The 16269-nt window shown below is 45.1% G+C and overlaps 2 protein-coding genes across 2 annotated transcripts in view; one reads left to right on the top strand and one right to left on the bottom strand.

The window, feature by feature from the left end:
* LOC115099792 (peroxiredoxin-6-like) overlaps nt 1-11632 on the bottom strand; it is a 50163-nt gene extending 38531 nt beyond the window's left edge. The window contains exons 1-2 of the mRNA XM_029617641.1: nt 11618-11632; nt 7882-8093 (exon numbers count right to left, since the gene is read on the bottom strand). Of these exons, the coding sequence (XP_029473501.1) occupies nt 7882-8093; nt 11618-11632 (227 nt within the window). The remainder of the gene's footprint in view (nt 1-7881; nt 8094-11617) is intronic.
* LOC115100190 (t-SNARE domain-containing protein 1-like) lies at nt 8052-15954 on the top strand. The gene is made up of 3 exons (XM_029618503.1): nt 8052-8194; nt 14781-15319; nt 15429-15954. The coding sequence occupies exons 2-3, from the start codon at nt 14802-14804 to the stop codon at nt 15529-15531; spliced, it is 621 nt and encodes a 206-aa protein (XP_029474363.1). The 5' UTR covers nt 8052-8194; nt 14781-14801; the 3' UTR covers nt 15532-15954.
* Nucleotides 15955-16269: the final 315 nt, after the last annotated feature.

Raw genomic sequence — 16269 nt, 5'->3', positions numbered from 1 at the left:
GCCCTATTTAAGGGCCCTGTCTGCCTTCATTCAGGGTCTTTGGATCCGGTTTCATAGTCATCTGTATCCTCTTCTTCGGTTCAGGTCCTCTGTGGTCTTCTCCTGCTTTGACGGCTTCGTCTTCATGTTCCTGGTGTCCTTTGTCCGTGCCTCCAGATGTCTTCGTGTTCCTCATGTCCTTCGTCTGTACCTCCTGATGTCCGATGTTCCTTCCTGATGCCTTTGTCTTCGCCTCTGCCTCCAGTTCCTTGGTTCCTGGATTTCCACTTTCCCGGTGTGCCATTGTCGTGGTCCGTGACCAGCCCACGAATAGGCTGTGTAGGGCGCCTCATGGCACATTGCCATCTTCATCTCCGCAGTGCTAGCCTCCGGAAGACTTCTACTTGTCCCCTGTCTTTTGAATCCTGAGTTGTCGGAGAATCCTGTATCTTGAATCCTGAGCTTGTATCCTGTCCTTATCTTCGGAGCTCCTTGCATTGCGGCCGTCCATGTCTAAGACTCTGTTTGAACCTGCTCCGCGTCAGCGTGGTCCGCAACCAGCCTCAGACGGCTGGTTAGGGCGCGCCCCTGTGCAGGTCTCTTCGGGATCTTCGCCATGTTCCAGTCATCTACTCCACACCTTGTCTAGAGCCTGCTTCGAGCCCAGCGTGGTCCACGACCAGCCCCGCGGGTGGGCTGTTTAGGGCACGCTGCGTCGCAGTCTCAACCCAGTACTTGATCTTGCTCCTGTATACTTTTGCTTGCAGTACCTTGCTCCTGAACCTTCGTCCAAAAGTCTTGCAAGAGTCTTCGCCTATGTCTTCGTCCAAGAGTCTTCCATGTTCGAAGGCCTCTGTCTGCCCTCGTCCTCTGTCTGGCCTGACGCCTATTGCCATTACCCAGCAGCAGGTCCGAAAGGGCTTGGAACAGTCGGAGGAATGTTCATTGACCATCAATGCGTTGCTGGTCTTCTTGGGGCATGCAGGTCCGGTAGAGGGTCAGATCTTAAGTCTTCATGTCTTCACTCCAGCCTTGTTCTGTTCCTTGTCTGCCCGTGCTTGCATCGGCTCAACTTTCTCTGCGCTCTCAAGGCTCCTCCCTGAGTGGTGTGGCGATCCAAGGGCTCATATCTCCCGTCAGAAGCGACCGTGCCACCGCGCTCGCAACAGATTCAGATGAACTGAACCAAATCCCTGTGAACCTGGATGATGTAGTAGGCCAGATTGACAAACTAAAGAGAAGCAAATCACCTGGACCCGAATGTTCTGAAGGAACTAAAAAATGACATTTCAGATCTATTAGTTAAAATTTGTAACCTATCATTAAAATCATCAATTGTACCTGAAGACTGGAGGGTGGCCAATGTAACCCCAATAATTAAAAAGGGCTCCAAGGGCGATCCAGGAAACTATAGACCAGTGAGCCTGACTTCAGTGCCAGGAAAAATAGTGGAAACTATTCTAAAGGTCAAAATCTCAGAGCATATAGAAAGACATGGTTTAACGGACACAGTCAGCATGGATTTACCCAAGGCAAGTCTGGCCTCACAAATCTGCTTCATTTTTTTTTGAAGGGGGTTAATAAACATAAGAACATAAGAAATTGCCATGCTGGATCAGACCAAGGATCCATCAAGCCCAGCATCCTGTTTCCAACAGAGGCCAAACAAGGCCACAAGAACCTGGCAATTACCCAAACACTAAGAAGATCCCATGCTACTGATGCAATTAATAGCAGTGGCTATTCCTTAAGTAAACTTGATTAGTAGCCTTTAATGGACTTCTCCTCCAAGAACTTATCCAAACCTTTTTTGAACCGAGCTACACTAACTGCACTAACCACATCCTCTGGCAACAAATTCCAGAGCTTTATTGTGCGTTGAGTTAAAAAGAATTTTCTCCTATTAGTCTTAAATGTGCTACTTGCTAACTTCATGGAATGCCCCCTAGTCCTTATATTATTTGAAAGTGTAAATAACCGAGTCACATCTACTCGTTCAAGACCCCTCATGATCTTAATGACCTCTATCATATCCCCCCTCAGCTGTCTCTTCTCCAAGCTGAACAGCCCTAACCTTTTCAGCCTTTTCTCAGAAGGGAGCTGTTCCATCCCCTTTATCATTTTGGTTGCCCTTTTCTGTACCTTCTCCATCGCAACTACATCTTTTTTGAGATGTGGCGACCAGAATTGTACACAGTATTCAAGGTGCGGACTCACCGTGGAGTGATATAGAGGCATTATCACATTTTCAGTTCTATTAACCATTCCCTTCCTAATAATTCCTAACATTCTATTTTGCTTTTTTGACTGATGCAGCACACTGAGCCGATGATTTTAAAGTATTATCCACTATGATACCTAGATCTTTTTCCTGGGTGGTAGCTCCTAATATGGAACCTAACATCGTGTAACTACAGCAAGGGTTATTTTTCCCTATATGCAACACCTTGCACTTGTCCACATTAAATTTCATCTGCCATTTGGATGCCCAATCTTCCAGTCTTGCAAGGTCCTCCTGTAATGTATCATAGTCTGCTTGTGATTGAACTACTCTGAATAATTTTGTATCATCTGCAAATTTGATAACCTCACTCGTCGTATTCCTTTCCAGGTCATTTATTTATATATTGAAAAGCACTGGCCCAAGTACAGATCCCTGAGGCACTCCGCTGTTTACCCTTTTCCACTGAGAAAATTGACCATTTAATCCTACTCTCTGTTTCCTGTCTTTTAACCACGAAAGGACATTGCCTCCTATCCCATGACTTTTTAGTTTTCGTAGAAGCCTCTCATGAGGGACTTTGTCAAACGCCTTCTGAAAATCCAAATACACTACATCTACCGGTTCACCTTTATCCACATGTTTATTAACCCCTTCAAAAAAATGAAGCAGATTTGTTAGGCAAGACTTCCCTTGGGTAAATCCATGTTGACTGTATTCCATTAAATCATGTCTTACTATATGCTCTACAATTTTAATCTTGTGAATAGTTTCCACTATTTTTCCTGGCACTGAAGTCAGGCTCACTGGTCTATAGTTACCCGGATCGCCCCTGGAGCCTTTTTTAAATATTGGGGTTACATTGGCCACCCTCCAGTCTTCAAGTACAATGGATGATTTTAATGATAGGTTACAAATTTTAACTAATAGATCAGAAATTTCATTTTGGAGTTCCTTCAGTACCCTAGGATGCATACTATCCGGTCCAGGTGATTTGCTACTCTTTAGTTTGTCAATCTGCCCTACTACATCTTCCAGGTTCACAGTGATTTTGTTCAGTTCGTCTGACTCATCACCCCTGAAAACCATCTCTGGAACTGGTATCTCCCCAACATGCTCATTAGTAAACACGGAGGCAAAGAATTAATGTAGTCTTTCTGCAATGGCCTTATCTTCCCTAAGAGCCCCTTTAACCCCTCAGTCATCTAATGGTCCAACCGACTCCCTCACAGGTTTCTTGCTTTGGATATATTTTTAAAAGTTTTTATTATGAGTTTTTGCCTCTATGGCCAACTTCATTTCAAATTCTCTCGTCGCCTGTCTTATCAATGTTTTACACTTAACTTGACAATGCTTATGTTTTATCCTATTTTCTTCAGATGGATCCTTCTTCCAATTTTTGAAGGAAGTTTTTTTTGGCTAAAATAGCCTCTTTTACCTCACCTTTGAACCATGACTGTAATCGTTTTGCCTTCCTTCCACCTTTCTTAATGCGTGGAATACATATGGACTGCGCCTCTAGGATTGTATTTTTAAACAATGTCCAAGCCTGTTGAACACTTTAAACCTTTGCAGCTGCACCTTTCAGTTTTTTTCTAACTATTTTTCTCATTTTATCAAAGTTTCCCTTTTGAACATTTAGAGTTAGAGCTGCAGATTTACTTGTTGTCCCCATTCCAGTTATTAGTTTAAATTTGATCATGTTATGATCACTGTTGCCAAGTGGCCCCCACCACCGTTACCTCTCTCACCAAATCCTGCATTCCACTAAGAATTAAATCTAAAATAGCTCCCTCTCTTGTTGGTTCCTGAACCATTTGCTCCATGAAGCAATCATTTATTACATCCATGTGGATAAAGGTGAGCCAGTAGATGTAGTGTATTTGGATTTTCAGAAGGCATTTCACAAAGTCCCTCAAGAGAGGCTTCTAAGGAAACTAAAAAGTCATGGGATAGGATGCGGTGTCCTATAGAAAGACAGGAAACAGAGTAGGATTAAATGGTCAATTTTCTCAGTGGAAAAGGGTAAATAATGGAGTGCCTCAGAGATCTGTACTTGGACCTGTGCTTTTCAATATATTTATAAACTAGCTGTTAGGCCCATTCAAATGGGCGAGATTCCATCAGTCAAACCGGCATGTCTGTCAGAGCCGCTCTCTTCTCCACAACTTCCTACCCTTCCCACTTACTCACTCATATCCTCTATCTTTTCCTTCCATCCCGTCATCTTCCCTTTCTTTCCCCTCTCACCTCATCTACAACCCCTTCCCTCTCCCTCAGCTCTCCTCCACTCCCTCTTTTTCTCTTCTCCACAACTTCTTACCCTTCCCACTTAACCACTCACATCCTCTTCCCTTTTCCGTCCATCCCCACTCATCTTCCCTTTCCTTCCTCTCACACCTCATCCACAACCCCTTCCCTTTCCTGATGTTGTTGCACCAGCGGCAGCAGCAGCTTGGGTCCCTCATTCTTGCCGCAAGACGCCGGCCACTCGCCCACCACCCCAGTGTCCCATTAAGCGCAGCCCCACTCTCGCTGGACTGCGCAGACACGGAGATGGGAGGTCTCCGGGGGTCTCCCTCTCTCACGTGAGTGTCTCACCACCGGGCTCGTTGCTGGCCCGCCCGACGCTCGGATACCGCCGTCACCGCTGCTCCTCCCCGCCGCTTCACTATGTGCTTATTGTCCGCCTCAACCCAGCTACACATCACTCAGAGCCCACAAAACGCGGCATCCGCCATAAAGAACGCCAACAGTTTCCAAGGCAGCCCTCACACGGCTCCATTTCCTCCCGGTGCCATGTTGTCTTACGTCACACTCTGCTCTCTTTTCCGCACATGCGCGGCATGTTGCTCAGAGACGCTCTCTACTGTGCATTTGCGGCACGTTGGTCCCAGCTTCCTTATAGGTATGATAAGCCGTTAAGCCCATTACAAAGGGCTATATTAAAAATTTGGTTTTTGGTTCGGTTTTCGGAAACGGCACTCTTCTACACTTCTTCTCCCTCACTCCCCCTTCCCCTCGCTCATTCACTTCGGTCACTCATCCTCCTCCCCCTCAGTCACTCACCCCCCTTCCTCCACTCACCTCCCTTCCCTTCCCTGCCCCAATTCAAACTCCCTTCCCTCAGTCTTACTCACCCTCTCCCACTGCCTCCCTCCCCCCTCACTGAAACCCCCTTCCCTCACTCTCACCTCCCCTCCTCATTCTCACTCCCTCCCCTTCCTTCCTCAGTCACTCCCCACCCTCTCCCAATCCCATCCCTCACTCTCATCCCAATCCCATCCCTCCCGTCCCCTCAGTCACTACGCTATGTGACTCCTTCTCCTGCGGCATGTCTGTCAGAGCTCTCGACGTTCCTGCCATCCCAACTCCCTCCCCCCGATACTCCTTGTCCGTGCGCTGAACTCATGCCGGTTCTCGTCTCCATGGAGAGAGATGCACGGCACATCGGTCATAGCTCTCTGTTCCGTGCATGCGTGGTAGAGCTGCTCTCTAATGCGCATTTGCGGGCCGTCGGTCAGAGCCCATTTATATTGTAGATGATCTGGAAAGGAATACGTCAAATGAGGTAATCAAATTTGCAGATCATACAAAATTATTCAGAGTAGTTAAACCATAAGTGGACTGTGATAAATTGCAGGAGGACCTTGTGAGACTGGAAGATTGGGCATCCAAACGGCAGATGAAATTGAATGTGGACAAGTGCAAGGTGATGAATGTAGGTAAAAATAATCATTGCTGTAGGTACTAGAGATGTGCATTCGTTTATCACGAATTAGGCAATTTCAACGAAATTGACTAATTCATCGTGGTTCAGAGGACCAGAACCACGAAACGGATTTTCCCCGAACTTCGGGGAAAATTCGTTTTCGGGTTAATGCAGGGGGGAGGGGCACATTTATTAAAAAAAAACAAAACACCCCAACCCTTCAAATTTACTGTATTACAATCCCCCCACCATCCCAATCCCTCCCCAAGACTTTAAGCCCTTGTGGTCCAGCGGGTTCCTGCAAGCGATCCCTCCCTCCAGGCCATCGGGCTGTCGAGCCTGCTACGAATCAAAATGGCGCTGATGGCCCTTTGCCCTTACGATGTCACAGGGGCTACCAGTGCCATTGGTCAGCCCCTGTCACATGGTAGGAGCAATGGATGGCCTGACCCCCCTCCAAGACTTGCCAAAAGTCCCTGGTGGTCCAGCGGGGGTCTTGAAGCGATCTCCTGCACTCGGGCCATTGGCTGCCAGTATTCGAAATGGCGCCGATAGACTTTGCCTTACTATGTCACAGGGGCTACCGGTGCCATTGGTTGGCCCCTGTTACATGGTAGGAGCACAAGATTGCTGTGACATCGTAAGGGCAAAGGGCCATTGGTGCCATTTTGATTCGTAGCAAGCCCGACAGCCCGGAGGGAGAGATCGTTCGCGGTACTGTGTTCCATTCTGGTTGCCACATCTCAAAACAGATATAATTGCGATGGAGAAGGGCGACCAAAATGATAAAGGGGATGGAACAGCTCCCCTATGAGGAAAGGCTAAAGAGATTAGGGCTATTCAGCTTGGAGAAGAGATGGCTGAGAGGGGATATGATAGAGGTCTTTAAAATCATGAGAGGTCTAGAACTAGTAAATGTGAACTGTGTGAATTGCTCCATGGTGAGAGCACATCTTGAGTATTGTGTGCAGTTCTGGTCACCGCATCTCAAAAAGGAAATTGCTGCACTGGAAAAAGTACAGAGAAGGTCAACCAAAATGATAAGGGGCATGGAACGGCTGCCCTATGAGGAAAGGCTAAAGAAGTTAGGGCTGTTCAAATTGGAGAAGAGATGACTGAGGGGGAATATGATAGAAGTCTACAAAATCATGAAAGTACTTGAAGAAGTTAATGTAAATTGGTTATTTACTCTCTCAGATAATAGAAGGACCAAGGGGCACTCCATGAAGTTAGCAGGTAGCTCATTTAAAACTAATCAAAGAAAATTATTTTTCACTCAATGCACAGTTAAGCTCTGGAATTTGTTGCCAGATGATCTGGTTAGTGCAGCTAGTGTATCTGGGTTTAAAATAGGTTTGGATAATTTGTTGGATGACAAGTTCATTAACTGCTATTAATCAAGTTGTCTTAGAGAATAGCCTGGATTGGCCATTGTTGGAAACAAGATGCTGGGCTTGATGGACCCTTGGTCTGAGCCAATATAACAATTTCTTATTTATCTGCATTTTTTGTAAAATAAAATAAAACTGCAAAATGCTGCTTGCATAAGTTTTCAAGCCCTGTGCTGTGGAAGTTCCACGTTTACACAGATGAAAGCTATTGCCCTAGCAATTGGCTTACAATTGACCTCTGGATAAAAGTATATGTATAATCAGCGCATAGATACCACTGTCTCATTCAAAATACAAGCTTAATTAAATGTCACCGTGAGATGCTAACACTGCCAGTGCCTCTTCACATCCCCACAACAAGCTCTAATGAACGCAAAATTATCCAAGAGTCCCCCTTCCCACGCCAAGCCCATTTCATTACAGTTCCCGCGCTCCCTCGGCACTACAGTTCGATCTCCCGCCGATAAAGCACCCTGGGCTGGGAAGGTGCCGAGCACCACTGCGAGCTTTCACCACCGCCCGAACGTGCCGGGCCGGGAGAAGGGTGGCGGAGGGATCGTGCAGCCGCCGCCACTTACGAGTTGCCCAGAAATTCGTAGAAGTTGATCTTGCCGCAAGTGGTTTTCCGCCTCGAAGTCGGGGACGTCGTCTCCAAGCAGGAGGCACGGCATGGTGGCAACTTAGCGGTAAGGCTGAAATCTGGATGCAAGCGGATTCGCGCGCGCGCGCGCTTTATAGCTGAGCGCGAGGTGTGCGCAGGGCGGGCCGCGCACGTGCTGCGCCGCGAGCTCTAAGGCTAGGCGTGCGGGCAGGATTGCACCAACCCGGAGACGCAACAGCAGGGTGTCTTGAACACTAATTACAAAGCAGAGCTTAGCCTTTCTCTCAGAGGTAAAAATGAAAGTATCAGTGATCTCATTTCTTACTGTTCTTGCGCAAAGGAGTCGTGGAGTTGCTCCGGGCTCTCTCCTGTCCTGACTGTGCCTGGTCCATTCTACTATTTGCAGGTTTAGGATTTCAGCAAATTGCGTTCCTAGAATTGTTAGACGCGACGAATATTTGTGGTTAAAAGAAATGGCGTTGGGGGGGAGGACAGGAAATACCGAATTATATGTGTTTAATATTTTTATTGGTAGAAATCTATTTATTACAGTCGGTGCAGGAAAACAATAATAGCAGAGTGCCTACTATGTTTTCTTCCCCTCTTGCACAGGAAATACCCCATAAAGGAACATTTGTTTTCATCGCTTAGTTTCCATCACCGAAATAATTCTTCTTGCGTTTTCATAAAATAAAGATGAAGGGTGATCACTACTAAGCTATAGCCACGTTACATCAACTAGTAATACAAATTAAATATTGATGTTATTTGAACCATTTCAAGCAATATAAAATACAAATATTAAAAACAAAAGATCAGGTTGTTTCTCTTACATTTAATGTGCTAGCTAGGCTGCCTATTCCTGATCTTTTTGAAAGTACTGCCAAGACATATCAGGTGTGTTTTTGTGTCACTTTCCCTTTTTCCCAGTTCTCACTTTCACCGCTTTCTCTGCCCCCCTTGCACATTCTCAGGCCCCGCCTCCCGTCGTTGCCGAAAGCTCCCTCCTAATTCCGCAGTTCAGCTGTACAGCCGGAACGGATGCAAGGACAGGGCAGAACCTCGACCCAATACCGGGTTGTAATGCTACATTTGAAAACAACTGCTTTATGTGCATTAATGTGCAGTCTTTAGCTCGAGCCCTGGCACGAGCTGCCACTTCCTTCTCTGTTACCACCCTTGAACGGTGTCTCACTGTATCGTAGGACAAGTGTTGAGAACATGGAAAAGCTATTCTGAGGCCACAGATGGTGAACCACCCCCCCCCCCTTTTAAATGGCAACAAATTAAAGCTTTGTAAATACTTAATTGCTTTAATTTTTACCACCTGCTGTTTTTAGTGTGTTAGTGCATGAGTATTGCCAGCTAGTTGTTTCACATATCAGGATTCTTGTCATGGCTTTGACGGTCCTCATAGGTAAGATAACATTTTTTAGCCTACTAGCATTGACATGTTGGCCTAGTCCAGGATACCTTACAGCAATAACAAGTGGAGGGTGAATTGAAGGCCTGTTTGAAAAAGTGTGCTTTTTTTCAAGGGTTTGATTTAAAGGTGGATAACAGGTAATCATCTGGATGACCTAGGAAAGCATCCGATCAGCTGGCATAGTTTCATACTTCAGAGCCAGTGGGGCAGGAGTGACCAGGGATCTCCTGCTCCCTCCTGACTTTTGCTGACATCAGGGTAGATGCATTGGACTTTGGAGCCCCCTCGCTTGTAGGGGAAGAGTGGGGGTGGGAAAGGGAAACCTTAGGCCTCAAAGCTCCCTTTGTTGGGGGGAAGGGGGGGGGAGGCAGGAATCATGTTTGTGTTACCATCTGTAGGAAAAGTGCCTTAATACAATTGATCCAATCTATAAGTATCTATGTAAATAAAAATGTAAATGTTCGTTTGTTCAAAATCTTAAATCTCCGAAAGTTCTTCACCGATTGCTTTGAAATTCTGACACAACGTTGCATTCGAATACGCGTGTGTTTTTATTTACCTATATTATATAGATGTCACACCTGTGACAGGTAAAAACATGCTTTTTTGGAAAAACAGTGCCATCTGTTTGACGTAAAAGCAACACATGCTAACTATAATATAAATGGGCTCTGACCGACGGACCGCAAATGCGCAGTACAGAGCAGCTCTACCGCGCATGTGCGGACCATAGAGCTCTGTGCTATGTGCTGGGTGTCACAGAGGGGAGGAGGAAAGGGCAGACGAGTCGCCGCTCCGAGAAACGGCTCAGCCCGTTCCTCTGCTGCTGGGGAAGGGAGGAGGGACTAGGGACTGCCGGAGAGTTACACACAGGAGGAGGAAAGGGTAGAAGAGTCGCCGAGCCAGTCCGTCCACCGCCGGGGAAGGGGGTGAGGGAGTTGGGACGGCCGGAGCAGAGCAAATGCAGTAGAAAGCAGCTGTGAAGAGATCACAAGCAGCTGCAGCCTGCAGCAGCCAAAGCGCAAAGAGCTGAAGAGAGAACAGCTCGCTTAAACATATTAGAAACGTGCACTTTCTCTTTTCTTTCTTTTCCATTTAACCAGACTGAGCCATAGCAACGCGTGGCCGGCTACAGCTAGTTTTAAATAAATATTCACTAAAGGTTTTAAGCCGTTGCATAATACCAAGTTAAAAATGCAATGAGGAATGTTTATAACATAGTTTAATAAATAGGCCCCAGTGGCTGAAGAACCAGGTTTCCTCTGTCCCGCCTCTCAAATGCCAAAGGTAAGGGACTATTTTAAGGTGGAGGGGTTGGGGGCGGCCAAAGGCCGCCCTGCCTCCTTAAAAAAAAAGAGGAAAGAAAGCAACAAAAAGAAGGGGAGGGAATGCAATTCTCCAGCACCCCCTAGCGAGGGTACCAGAGACCAGCTAAGTAAGCAAGGGAAGGGATGGGAGGGGGGCCTTAAAGAAAGAGGCCGTGGGTTTTACCCCACGTCCTAAAGCCACACCTCAACACAGACCCAGCTTCAGCACTCTATTCGCCATCCGTGATGCTGCCCAGGTTGGCTACCAGGCGCAGCCCTCCACTCATAGAAACATAGAAATGACGGCAGAAGAAGACCAAACGGCCCATCCAGTCTGCCCAGCAAGCTACGCACTTTATCCATTTTTTTTTCCCTTTTTCTCTCTCCCACTCAGAGTGCAAGAACCCAACCGTCAGGCCACCAGGAACCCTGCAGCAACAAGGGAGGGGTGTGGGGGGGGGGGGGACGCTGACAACCTCAGGGGTTGGGGGCCCGCATTATGCCGCCAAAGGGGTGGGGGATGGGGCAAGGAAGGGGGGGGCTGCCGACCAAAACAGGGAAGGGGAGGGATCCCTGTCGGGACCAGGGAGGGGGGGGGGGGGGGGGGGAGAGGCAGAAATCATGTTTGTGTTACCATCTGTAGGAAAACTGCCTTAATGCAATTGGTCCAATCTATAAGTATTTTAAATAAATATTTACTAAAGGTTTTAAGTTGTTGCATAATACCAAGTTAAATATGCAATGTTTATAATATATGCAATGCAATGCTTATAATATAGTTTAATAAATAGGCCCCAGTGGCTGAAGAACCAGGTTTCCTCTGTCCCGCCTCTCAAATGCCAAAGGTAAGGGCATAGACCGCTAATCAAGAGCAATTTACAGGGAGTATACTTATTAGGGAAATTATGCCAACTAATCTTTTTTAAGCTTCAGGATCATGAATAGAAATCAGGCACAGAATATCTCCATGAACTTCTAACTTGCTCGTACTCCATTCTAATTGATTGGAGGAACCATATATGCTGAGGTAATTATTGCGCTAAGTTTTGGCCTTTTTACCCCCTTGGGAGTCATTCGTGCAGTTCATTTTTTAAAACTTAATGTTAACAGTTCTGCAAGGTGTTGGATTGATGGTACTGGAAAGCATATACCTCTGTTTATTCACTGCATAGAGGCAAGCATCAATGCCAATGTTTTCATACTGCCCCACCAATGGGCTTCACTCCTGCTCCAGAAGGATTGCTTCTATGAGCGAGAGGGCTATTTAATTAGTGTCATTTTACAATATTGTATTTTTTGATGGACACATGTTCAAACAACACAATTAAAAATGGAGCAGGTCATCCCTCAGGTTGAGATTCTCCACTTGTGTGGCTGATTCATCCTGCTTGTCAGGGAAAGTGTAGTTGCTCATCTACAACAGGATTTCTAATGAGTCAGGATAAATGAGGCATACATACTCTCCTACCTCCTAAGCTTTGATTCAGACTGAAGGGATTTGTGAGGCAGTGGTTGCAAAAAAAAAAAAAACCTAGACTGTTTTGAGCTCTGACAGGCTGATGCAATAAGGTGCATCCAGCTGAGCGCATGGTTTTATTCGCTGTTGAGTGCATGTTTCATGTGCATAATAATCACTGATGCAGCAAGGAGATTAACGTACCTAACAAGCACATACTAGAAAGCACCCACCCATGTAAATTCTATGTAAATGAAGACATTAGCTGTTACCATCTAGATATCAGACAGTGTGATTCCATCAAGAATTTTAGAAAACAAGTCAAAACCTACTTATTTAACTTGGCTTATTGTTAATATCCTTTTTATTTTAATGTTTTAATATCAGTTTCATGTTGTCATTATTATTTGTCTGTTTTAATTTTTACTTATATTTTTTATATTTGATTTCATGTTTAATTTCTTAATGAATGTATTATTTTATTAGATTTCATAATTTTATTTGAATATATTATTTTATATGAATGTATTATTTAGTTTGTATATTTTAGATTATGAATGTTCACTTGTTCATTGCCTAGACCTTCTAAGTGTTAGGTGATTCACAAATTTTAATAAATGTAAATGTAAACCTTCAGCAATATAACCAAAAAGGAACACATTTTTGTTACAAATGCACTATTTAATGTTTTTGAGAGTGTTCGCCATACTGAACTATATATAGGAGGTAGTGAGCTACAAGATTTTTAAATAAATAACTTTAGATACCCAATGCAATTAACTCCTTTGAATGCCAGAAATGCATTTTTCCCTCAGTGCCACCATGATTGCCGCTATGATTGCAATATCATTTGAATACTGCATCAGATGCACAGGGAACATGGCTGCACATGCATCAATTGCAGCGCAATTTTCTGCACGTTTGATTGCATCGGCCTGTGAGAGAGTTGCTCTGTCCCCATTCCATCAGATGACATCACCTGTTTGTGTGTACGATATATTCTGTCTAAGGAGAACCATTATAGATAAGCAATAATCATCACCATAGCCTCACATATGCACCTTAAAAGAAACATATTTTATATGTGTATTCTATTTAAAAATCACACAGCAGTGACATTACACTAAATTTTACTGAGATAATTGTATTTGAAATGTGTAAGCTACTTTTATGTATTAACTCTTAAACCCTAGAGCAGTGCATCCATGTTAGCAAGTGAGCCACATTACCATATGCTCACTGGATCTGGTTGGCTTATATTGCCTATATTATATCATAGATTGCCTATCTTACTAAACAGCTATTTGATTTGACCTAAATTTGTTATACTGCTGCAAACATATCTGTTTCCAGGGGCTTAGGGGAATTGCTGAGGAGCTTACAAGCTGATGCAATAAAATGCATTCAGCTGAATGCACATTTTGGGGCTGACATAATAAAATGCTCTTAAAAACGTGCGTCCATCATGGACACACGTTTTTTAAACGCGTACACATCCAGTCTTCTGGGTGCTGGATGCAATATTCAAATGAAACAGAAATGAAGAGGGCGCCAAAGAAGTACGTATTGTTCAAAACAGAGCATTCTAGCCCTACCCATTTTATTGCATCGGACGTACATATAGCATCGTGTGTGCGACACGTGGACGCGTACATCTGTCAAAAGGAGTATAGGAAAATGTTATTATAAATTTAATATTTTGAAATCGACTTCTGCTCCCCCAACATGACGTGAAGATGTGAGTCATAAGCCTGCCTGAAGGGTATATAAATCGCTGTTGGGAGTCAAACTGTCCTTTGTTCCCAGTTCAGATTGGACCTGTACTCGATACAGACTAGTATGAACTGGTGCCTGGAATTTGTAGGATTTGCTATTGCAGGAAGGAGATTGACTTGCTTAATTTTCTTCATTTTCAAAAGATAAAAGGTGTTTGCTTTCTGCTTGTTTGTTTTTCCTATGTGCACAGCTTTGTTCATTGTTTTTTTAATTATATTTTTGCCTTTTCTTGATGGCTGTGGGTAAACAGACACCCCAGTCCTGGAGGAGAAAAGGAGCAGGAATTGGACCTCCGTTAAAGGCGTTTACGGACGCCTAAGTCTTGGACGTTTGTGCAAAACTCAGATGTCGCCTTTAATGGACTGCCAACTGACGTCTAGCACTTGGGTGTCTGAAAATGCTTTTAATGGAGGCCCACTGAGGAAAGCAGCCAGACTTGAGTGTCTATGAAAGGCCTCTTTAAGGACACCCGCCTTGCTCCTTTCCTTCTCCAGAACTGAGGCATTCGTAAACAGACTTTTAACCGACATCTAGGACTTTGGCGTCGATAAAAGACCCGTTTACAGACGCTCGAATATCATGCCTTCTACAGGCTTCCAAGAATTGAGTGTCCATAAACAGGCCTTTAACAGATGCCTAATTCCTGTATGTCAACAAAAGGAGCTGGATTTGGGCGTCCAGTGTCCATGCTATCGGGGAGGCCTGTTCCTTTGTCCTTGTAATAATTGCCTGGTTTCCTAACTGTCCATGCTATCCAGAATGCCTGCTCTATGTGGTAGGTCAGTAGGAATTGTTTGTGGTAAATTTTCTGAATTCGTTAATGGACAGTATTCTTTGGTGTTCTCATGAATCACAAAGTAATTTTGCAATCACCAATAAAAGTTGTACAATGTATTTGTTCCCATTTACAGTTCTGATAGTGACCAAGTTCAATGGAGAACATCGGAGACAATGGAAATGGCCAAGAGAACGGAGAGATGAATGGAGGAAAAAGAAAGTTGCCTCAGGAGGATAGACAGGCTGGTGGGGAGGAAGAGCAGGCAGGCCCCAGTGGTTTCCCATGTCCATCGAAGCATGCATGCGATGTGCGCTTCTCTGATGCCGAGAAGGAGCAGCTGTACAGGAGTGTTTGTGAAAACTACAAAGTGCTTTTCAGATCCAAGGCTTCCGCATCAACAAAGAAACAAATTTGGGCACGGATTACAAAAGAGGTCAGCCTCCTGGGGGGCAAGACACGGGATGCGAAGCAAATTCAGCACCGCTGGTGTGACACCCGCAGGGAAGTTAAAGAGAAAGCGGGGAAAATTGAGGTATCACTGCACAGGACAGTTGGTGGTCCTGCATGCATTCTCACATTGACTCCTCTTGAGGAGCTGATCATGTCAACTCTGCACACTGAGGTGGTGGATGAAGTGCCTGCACCTGATGATTGCGACAGGGCGAGGAGAAGGTATGTTTTCTGAACAGGCTACTGTGTTTGTATTGATGTTTCTCTTTTGGGCGCTTGGATGGTTAACACATGAGAGCTAATTATTGACCTTCTCTGTCCTTTTCTGCAGCTCCAGCATCAAACAACATGGATACCCAGCATGTGGAAGATGGTGTGGAAGGAGATCCAGAATTTCCTCCTGTGCCGGAATTCGTATTCCCTGCTGTATCTGAATAGTACCTCCCCCAGAAAGCCAACTGCTTGAGGAGAGTCAGCCCGAGGACCACTGGACGCTCACCTTGCAGAGTGACATCCTGGAAACACAGGTAGCGGAGATTACAGCGGCCCCATTAGAGTAGCAGGAAGAGGTGTCTGGCATGTCCATCATTTGCCTTGATGGGCTGGCCAATAACATAGTGACCGACCTGATTTCATGTAAGGAGGGTTACAACATATTTGTCGCCGAGGGGTGGAATTCAGTCCATTTGGTGCTCCAACAAATGCAGCGTGATAACACTGCGGCCATGACAACTATGACCTCCCTGATGGGCCAACTGATCGGGGCTGTTCAAGACTTACCGAAAGCCTTTTAGGTCAGCGAACCAACAGTGACAGAGTTGCTTTTTCTTATTTGAATAAAAAAGAGTTTTGCTGTCTGTGTCAATTGAGATTTGTGACTTATTTACAGGTTATAGTTTAGACCCAGGGCAAGCCTTGTGCGAACTTTTTAATGATGCTGAAATGACCTTCATTATACTTATGTTTTATAGCTGGCTATTTGTTACCTTTATATTGTTATGGTTTAATCAGCAATGATTTTAAGTTTCCTCAAGCGTGGGCAGCCAGCGAACAAAAACTCAGGAGAGAGGTGGTTCACCATCCATTTTTGTTTCATGGCACATCTGGAAGGGGCCACTTCATTGTAGCACAAAACCCACTTTCCCATCATCACTTTCCCTTCCTTCTCCCCC

Source organism: Rhinatrema bivittatum, chromosome 10, assembly GCF_901001135.1.
Source record: "Rhinatrema bivittatum chromosome 10, aRhiBiv1.1, whole genome shotgun sequence".
NCBI classification, from domain to species: domain Eukaryota; kingdom Metazoa; phylum Chordata; class Amphibia; order Gymnophiona; family Rhinatrematidae; genus Rhinatrema; species Rhinatrema bivittatum.
This window is presented reverse-complemented; position numbering and strand designations above follow the sequence as displayed.